Source organism: Ostrea edulis, chromosome 3 (genome assembly GCF_947568905.1).
Source record: "Ostrea edulis chromosome 3, xbOstEdul1.1, whole genome shotgun sequence".
NCBI classification, from domain to species: Eukaryota; Metazoa; Mollusca; class Bivalvia; order Ostreida; family Ostreidae; genus Ostrea; species Ostrea edulis.
The window spans coordinates 1,338,872-1,347,617 of NC_079166.1; the positions used below are offsets into that span (position 1 = coordinate 1,338,872).

The following is an 8,746-nucleotide window of genomic DNA, read 5'->3' on the forward strand; positions in this document are numbered from 1 at the left end:
AATATTTGAGTCTACAAAAATGCAGACTTAAGAATATTCTCAAGGATTGAAAATGGCTGCCATGGTAAGGCGTCGACGTCGTCGTAGGCAGAATCTGCCGGTTTTAAGGCGCTCCCGTGTATTTCGGGACCTCAGTAATCCCTTAGAGAGTTTAGAAGAGGAAGAGATCTTCCAGAGATACCGTTTCACGCCAGCAAATATATATTTCATTATTGATGGAATCGGCGAGAGACTTCAATCAGACACTGCCAGAAATCGGGCTATTCCCCCACTTATCAAAGTCTTGTTGTTTTTACGTTACGTGGCTACAGGAGCTCACCTGCGTCTTATTGGAGACAGTTTAAATGTTTCTGAGTGCAGCGCTGGAAGGGCAGTTAAATCTGTTGCCAAGGCCATCATTGATGTTTTTATCAATTTGATACAATTCCCCGTCGATGAAATGGCTACCAAAGTCAAGGAGGGTTTCAGGAGAATTGCAGGTAAATCGCCTAGAAATTTGAAAATGAAAATGAAACTAGGCCTTTACAGATCGTTTCAAATTGTGGATGGTATAATGACCAATTCATACGAAATATACCCGAGATAAATGCATAATGTAGACCTTATAAAACCTACACGGTCCATAGAGTAATGGTAATTATTAACGCTAAATAAACACCGGATGTTTTCTTACTTACTTCACTGTTCGTCTGTTGTCTTCGCTACAAACAGATATGAAGAGTTCCGCTAAGGGCCACAACTGCACACTGTCATTGCAGAGGTGGATCCAAAATAATGTAATGTTATAATTTTTACCCGTATATGGGATTTGTACGAACAAGTAACCATACTGAAAATGAAATATCATATTTGAAAGTATTTCACCCCAGTATGATGTATAATTATGGAAAATTAAATGCATATGTTTCACTAGAAATATTAATGATCAATATATGTTTTAAAACTTTAAATATTAAAAATTGTTTTAAAAATAAAATATCACAAATTACGCAGTCATATGATTTTGTTGACCACAACCTGTCCCACATCTTTTCAATTTCACTTAATTTTCTCAAACCATAATAGAATGGTACATGATCAGTGTTGAAATGGTTTACCTTAAAAGTTCATGACAATAAAATGCTTGGATTCATGCAGAAGTTTTATTTATAGGGTACTATACTCTTATGTTGGATAAAGCGTGTTTTTAAAGTTAATTGTACCGATTATTGCATGAAAGGTGAGGATAACAAATAATGATCGATCTCATAACTCCTATCATGAACAGGATTTCCCAAAGTTATTGGATGCATTGATGGGACCCAGATAAGAATTTTGGCACCATCAGTTAATGAACCTGATTATGTCAACAGGAAGGGATTTCATAGCCTCAATGTCCAGGTAATAAAAGTTATTTATCTGCTCTTTTAATGTAATTTGAAACAATTTTTTTTTGGTAAAACCTAAATGTCACATTATTGAGAACAGTTAGATAAATAAAATTACAAATTAACATGTATATCTATTAGATGGTGTGTGATCCAGCTTTTCGAGTGACCTCACTTTGTGCCAGATGGCCTGGATCATGTCAAGATTCAAGAATTTTTAGAAATTCCCATCTTTGCCAACAGTTTGAAAATGGTATTTTCATTTCCTGGATTATCAAATTATTACCATCATGAGTATGCTAGCTGACAAATATTTCCAAACCTCTAATACTTACTACACTGTATATGAATTTTTAGCTTACTGCATTTAATACATGCATGTATATTTTTGCCTTTCTAGGGTTGCATGATGGTATTTTGGTTGGAGATTCTGGGTACCCCCTCACAAGATACTTGATGACACCCTATCTGACACCTTCAACCCAATCTGAGGAGAGGTTCAATACCAGTCTTTGCAGAACACGAGTTCTGATTGAGCAGACTTTTGGCATCATAAAAAGAAGGTTTCAAGCACTCCATGTGGGTTTCAGAGTTTCCCCAGAACAGTCGGTAGAGTACATTACGGCCTGTGTTATTCTCCACAATCTGGGAATTGAAAGAGGTGATATCTGTGTGCAGCAGAATTGTGCAGACATTGATGTGACTGCATGTATTCAACAGTATGTGCAGGAACCAGGACGTGACCGTAATGATGGCATTATAAAGAGAGCAACAATCACACAAGGGTTCTTTTAAAGGATATATACTGTGAATAACCTTGAACTGTCGTTTTTGTTATTTAATAAAAACACGTACTGTAAAGTTGTAAGTGAAAATATCCATTTAATATTCACCTCATTTAATTATGACTACAACTACTTATATAACTTTAACAATCGGCCCATGGGCCACATCACTGAATTAATGAACAATATAAACAACTCAAAAACAACTGTAATCAACACAGTATGATTTTTCAAACGGTAATTTGTAAATTTATGGTACAAGATATAATTCTAAAATCATTTTATCTTAAGATAATCCACTATATCCACCTGTTAGACAATCCGGTATAAATTATATAAACCTGTGTTTGTCAGAAAATCCACTATATCTACCTGTCTGATACCTAATACTGCTTGAGGTAGCTCCATCTTATGTGAATTTCTAATATTAATGGTTCAAAATGGAAAATCTCTATCAATATTCACTTAATATAGTTTAATGTAATCAATTACCAAAGAAAATGTGTAATGTTGCAACTTTTTTAAAGATATTAGATATACATAAACAAATATCTCAACATCAGAAAAATACACAATTTCAGAATTATAAAAAATACATAAAAATATGTTAAAATGACCAGTTGTTAATGTCAACAATTTAGAAGAAAAACTGCTACTTTATAAATATATGCATGAATTAATGGTGGATATCAAAGAAATCATTTTTTATTTCAAAAAATTTATCTCATTTATAGAAAAGATAAACTTGTTTGGTATCAATAGTTAAACAAATTTATCATTTTATCCAGTGATTAAAATTTCTTCAATTTAAGCTATATTTCTATCAGGTGCAAAATTCAAATAAAGAAAGATTTTGCAAAAAATCTATGACATCACAGGAGGATGGAGCTATCTTAAATGTAATTCAAATTCATAATTATTCCTAGTTAAAGGGACTGATTCACGATTTCCCCCAAAATTTTGTTTCTCACTTTTAATGATCAAAATCTAATGTCTAATGTGTTTAAAAGGTTTCCCACAAATACTTAGGTTATACATCATGACAGAAGCTTAATATTATAAATAGTTTATCAATTACCAGTAGTTGTGTAATTAAAGATTGAAGTATGTTATAATTGTTAACAAAATTTTGAACATGTATTGGTTAATCAATATGTTTATGTTAAATATCACATTTCAAATATTTTTGAGGTAAGGCTTAAAGAGTACCACTTAAAAAATTCAATTCCTGTCTGTGTAAAATTAGGATATTTTGAATTACAAAATTCACTAAAGTTTGTAAACATAAACAAGACTCAAGTATTGTTCACATAACACAGAGTTAACACTAAAAAAGTCTCTTATCCTTGCATTTAGAAGGTCCAAATTGGTTATTATGTATAAATGAGTTCTGTTTTTACTTTTTCAAATGAAAAATATTTTGTTTTCATTAAAAAAGAGTGAACCAGTCCCTTTAATGTAAAAATTATAATTCAGAACTGAGCTGAACTAAGAAATCTGGGTAATTCGATTGAATTTCTAAGAGCAGTCGTTGTTTTTTTAACACCTGGACCTCTTTCTGTACACTGAGTAGCTCTTTTTGTACTTGGAGTACTTCCCTCTTTTCCTTTACCCTCAGAACTTCTTGCTCTAATCTTTGAATGTCTAATGTCAAATTTCTCTCCTCTAGCTCCTCCAGCCTCCTTCTTCTTGGTTCACCTGTTCAATACACATTCTGAATTACATTATATAAAAGCAAAATCAATTATGTAAATTTTGTATCAATGGGCTCACATCTACTGGAATGAGAGAGAGAGAGAGAGAGAGAGAGAGAGAGAGAGAGAGTACTTAAAATGTTCTACATTTTACATGCCTTTCTTTTCCTTCCTTGTGGCAGGCAGTTCATGTTGAATTAATGCAGGGATTTCATCTGCACAAAAATATCAAGGTTCTAAATTATTTATTTTTATACTTATAGGACATACATGTATTATTTTTGCTTACAATTGTATATTATAAATGGAACATCCACTGTGCTGTTGATTATTTTTGTGAATATTTTACACCTCATAGTGTTCAATCTATCAGTAAATTAATTTTGATTTTCTATGTTTATGTATATATTATGAATAAAGTCACAAACCTGTCTTGTCCTGCTCTTTGTCTATTGTGGACTCTAATTCAATAAAAAGCGATCATCATTTATATCACTAATTATCATTGGTTATACTAATAGCAATATAACACATTTGTTGATATGTTATGGGTGTGAATTGTTAAAGATTTAAGTACAGTGTACTAAGAGAATATAAATACAAGAACAACTACTGTACATGACAGTTGTAATTCATTAGAATAAGAATCTTGCAAATTAATTTTAAAAACACAACTAAATGTACTGTGCATATAGAATATGATAGTTGTAATTGGTTAATATGAGAATCTTTCCTGTTCTACAAAATTTTATTTAATTAAAATGAAGAATTTTTACTCTTTGTATGATTATGAAGAAAGATGTCTCTGTTGCACACACATATATATTTGTAAAAAGACACATATTGCTAAAATGTTTTGTGAAACACTGATATGCCCTCAAATAACACATTATTTTTAAAGGATGAAAAAAAAAAAAAAAAAAAAAAACACTGGAAAAATCTCTCCACAAGTATGAGATATGACAGCCCAGGTCAATAATTTACCCATTCAGAAATTATGTCCAGTGTTAAAGTTTTTTGTCATAGACAAATGGACAGACTGACAAACAAAAAACTATATTATATATGCCCAAATCTAGATTCATAACTATATAATTATGCATATATACCTAGCACAGCAGTTGATGATGCTTCTAGTTCTGTACATGTACCAGTTGACGGAACTGATCTGATTGTTGGAGCTGAAAAAGTTAACAAAAAACATGCAGTTACCATTATAAATAAATTCATGTAAATAATGTATACTTTTTGTTTTAATTACCAAATAGGCACTGTTAGATTTTGAGATATAAAATTGACTTCATATATATGGCAGTTCCAAAACTTTTCCTTCAAAATAAGGGAAAAAAAATATACCATCTGTGTCAACCCCTCCCTCTAGGCCATGGATGTTTGGCTCTGCCTCAGAAAGGCGGAGGAAAGTATCCTCCCCTTGTGGCAATGGGGGAAGTGGAGGTCCCCCTCCCGTCTTTGGCCTTTTAATGCTGTCCAACTTTTCCTTGCCTATTATTTTGAAATAAATGTGAATGTGAATATCAAATATATATTTAAAATAATTTAATTAATTTCTAAATGAAAAAAAAAAAAAAATTCAAAATCGATTACCATTTGTTAATTAAAAATTAATTTCATCAAATGTAAATTTTACATGTCTGTGCCATGTGATAAAGTATTTTTTTAAATTACTTCTTGATTTAACATTGTAATACTTCTTCTTTGCTTCCTCCCAGGTCCGTTTTTTAGTGTCAAATCTTCTGTAATAAATGTAAATACACATATTCAAATTCTATTTGTTTGGATCCACTCCTCCATTCTAAATACCATATTAGTTCTATAAATAGAATTTAGCAGCGATTAGATTACGGGAGAAAATTGAAATGGCTAGATCTATTCTAGACAAACACCGGTACTATAATTGACAGATAAATAACATTGCTTTTTATGCCACCTAATTTTTTTTTTACAAGGCAAGTAGTAAACTTGAACATCTGGGGGTTTCCCCTAATTTATTTTTAGGTCTGGATACCGAACTCATTTCTCCAATTTTCAATCTTGTTCGATCCCAATTAGGCCTATGTGCCCTTAAATTTTCATTCTACGGGAGTCAGATATAAATGATATAATTTTGTTTTACTGCAATGATATAATTATTCATATTTGTTTACACATAGGGGCCTACCGGAAAGAGAAATAAAACATAATCGGGGCCTACACTGTACACACACACACACACACATATATATAACTTATACATGATCGGGGCTTTGTCTGAATGATTAACTGTGCATGTGTTCTGCTAATCATACTGAAATGTATCAGAACATTTCTTCATTCAGTTAGAATTATTAGTTTATATTTTACCATATAGATCTAGCCTAGTTGAACGTTTTAATCTATTCACGAGTCGAAGTGGTTGGGAAATCAGTGAACAGGAACAGCGGACAAAAAAAAAAAAAATAATAATAATACAAAAATAGATGCATGGATCTTATTCTGATAATCCCTTATAAACTTCACATAATATGTTACTTACGAACTGAGTTTATCGGCAATTGTCTGCCACTCCTTTTCTTTTATTAATTTCCCCTTCACTGCACCGCTCCCTTTGAACGATCCGAACAACGTATTGGCTCTTAATTTCACCTCTTCGATGAGAGCGACCTCTTCATCAACCCCCCAATTCTGTCCCCGTTTCTTCTCCGTGCTCATTTTGCCAAGTTGACGAACAATAACAAAGCAGACGATAATAATATGCTAATTATGTTTTTATTTACGTGTTACTAAGTATATGTTTCTTACCCTTTGGCACAAAAGAGCTCCATTAGGCCGCTTCAAACATTGAAAAAAATCCGCGAAAACGTTCTCGCGATAACATAAATTTGATAATATTCTCAACTCAACTCTTGAGAATTACTCAGCTAAGAATATTCTCAAATCGATTTATGACGGCCGATTTGAGAATATTCTTAGCTGAGTAATTCTCAAGAGTTGAGTTGAGAATTTATTTGAGAATTCTCAAAGTTTTATGACGGCGGGGCTGGTTTTCTTTCTCGAGCTTGATATTTAACGCATTCTGTCCGCTGTTTCCTAAACCGTTGTCAGTGACAGCCTGGTCGTCAAGTCGTAACTGAAGGCTATCAAATAGATTCTCAAGAATTTCAAGTCTTTCTTCACATGCTTTGCTTAACGCCATTTCAAGAAAAGTAAAAAACAGAAAAACACGGAGCACAAATAGAATCATGTCCAACCTTCTCCTTATAACAGTAAAGTGACCGACAAAAGTTTCGGACTGATAAGCACGTATATATGCTCAGTACATTCAGATAACAATAGGGTCATAACACCTGATCTCAGTCTTACGTATTAAGTCATCAATAACACAATGAGGAATTACATGTTCATGTATTCTGACCGAAACCTCCAGAGACGATATTGCAATATAATTCTATGATGTAAAAATCACATATTGTATTGTCTAGTTTATGGCATTATGCTTATGATAGTAATTTTAATGTAGTTCGTGTTTGTTTGTTTTTTTTCAAAACTCCCCTTATGATATATAGACTTATAGAAATATCGGGGGGGGGGGGTGGTAAAGGGAGATAATAGACCTACAAGACTGTCTTTACATGTTCATGTATTCTGACCAAAAACCCTTTTGAAAGCTCAAGTGTAGTTCTAATATGTATAAGCCACACACTGTATAGTATAGTCTGGCTTGCGATGTTATGTAGATGATTGCAATTCTTAATCTACGTTTTTTAAATCCCTTATGGAGTGTGAGTTATGGAAATATCGAGGCGGAATGGTGATGGGGAGGTGGAGAGAGGGTGACGAAGACCTACGGAATATCTTTGTGGGAATTTAAAGGACTAAGACCATGTTTAGCTATATCGGCCCTGTGGTGTGTTAAAAAATAAAGCAGAATGAATTGAAATAAAATTGTTATCATTTGATAATATAATCTTTATACCATCGCGACGTACCAAGATTTCCCCGCCAAAACGTCAGCTTGTGAAATTCTATACAAAACAAAACCGGTATCGGTCTGGTTTTCTGCAGAAATCTCCACTTTTTTCAAATTTAGTCATATAATTCATATAAAACACGACCTTCGATCCAGAAACTGACTGTAGTCTATCAAAATCTATCAATACAAATAAATTTTGCACGAACGATTTTTTGGATCGAAAGGTGTGCTGTTGATGAATATCAACTTTGAATTAAATCGAGAGCAATCCGGAATTATTTATTTTTGTGAGAGTTGTGGGTATTTTATTAATTATGTTGCTTTGAAAAATTAAAACAATATACTTATGTGGAGTCTGCATCATTTCCATGCAGAATACACCCCTATGTGGTGTTTTTATCAAAAGTTTGTGCAGGAATTCTAAAAGCTATAGAATTTTTATGCGTAAACAAACGAATCTGCTGTCCGACAAATCGGACCTTCAATGCTATAGAAAGTTTTTATTTAGACGACACCAACAGAATTACTAAGATCAAAATGAAAAGAATTTATAGAACATGCATTGATATAACTAAAACTATTGCCAATATATCGAAAGTATAACGTTAACTAAGGCAAGTAAATGTATGAAGGATTTTTGTGCGATTGACATCTATGACGTCGTGGCTTAGTGGTAGAGAGCCCGTAATTCAATCGGGAGATCCGGGTTCAATTTCTACCAGTGTCAATATTTTTTTTTTTAAATCATACTGTTAACTACATTTTTCTTGGCGTTATTGAAAAAATAATTTCTTTCAAGACACTGAAGATGAAATTATACCTGAATACAAATAAAAATCAATAGGCCTATGCAATCACAGAACACCAAGAAAATATGCAAGGATTACAGATTACATTTTTTAAAATTCATTGAAAAAAAAACCAAAATAC

The 8,746-nt window shown here is 32.6% G+C and overlaps 1 protein-coding gene across 1 annotated transcript; it reads left to right on the top strand.

Annotated features, from left to right (window-relative positions):
- Positions 1-52: 52 nt before the first annotated feature.
- Positions 53-2,492, top strand: LOC125658629 (putative nuclease HARBI1). Its single transcript, XM_056158969.1, has 4 exons — positions 53-548; positions 1,268-1,380; positions 1,509-1,620; positions 1,768-2,492. Exons 1-4 carry the CDS (start codon positions 53-55, stop codon positions 2,160-2,162), a joined length of 1,116 nt encoding a protein of 371 aa, XP_056014944.1. The 3' UTR covers positions 2,163-2,492.
- The last annotated feature ends 6,254 nt before the right edge of the window (positions 2,493-8,746 follow it).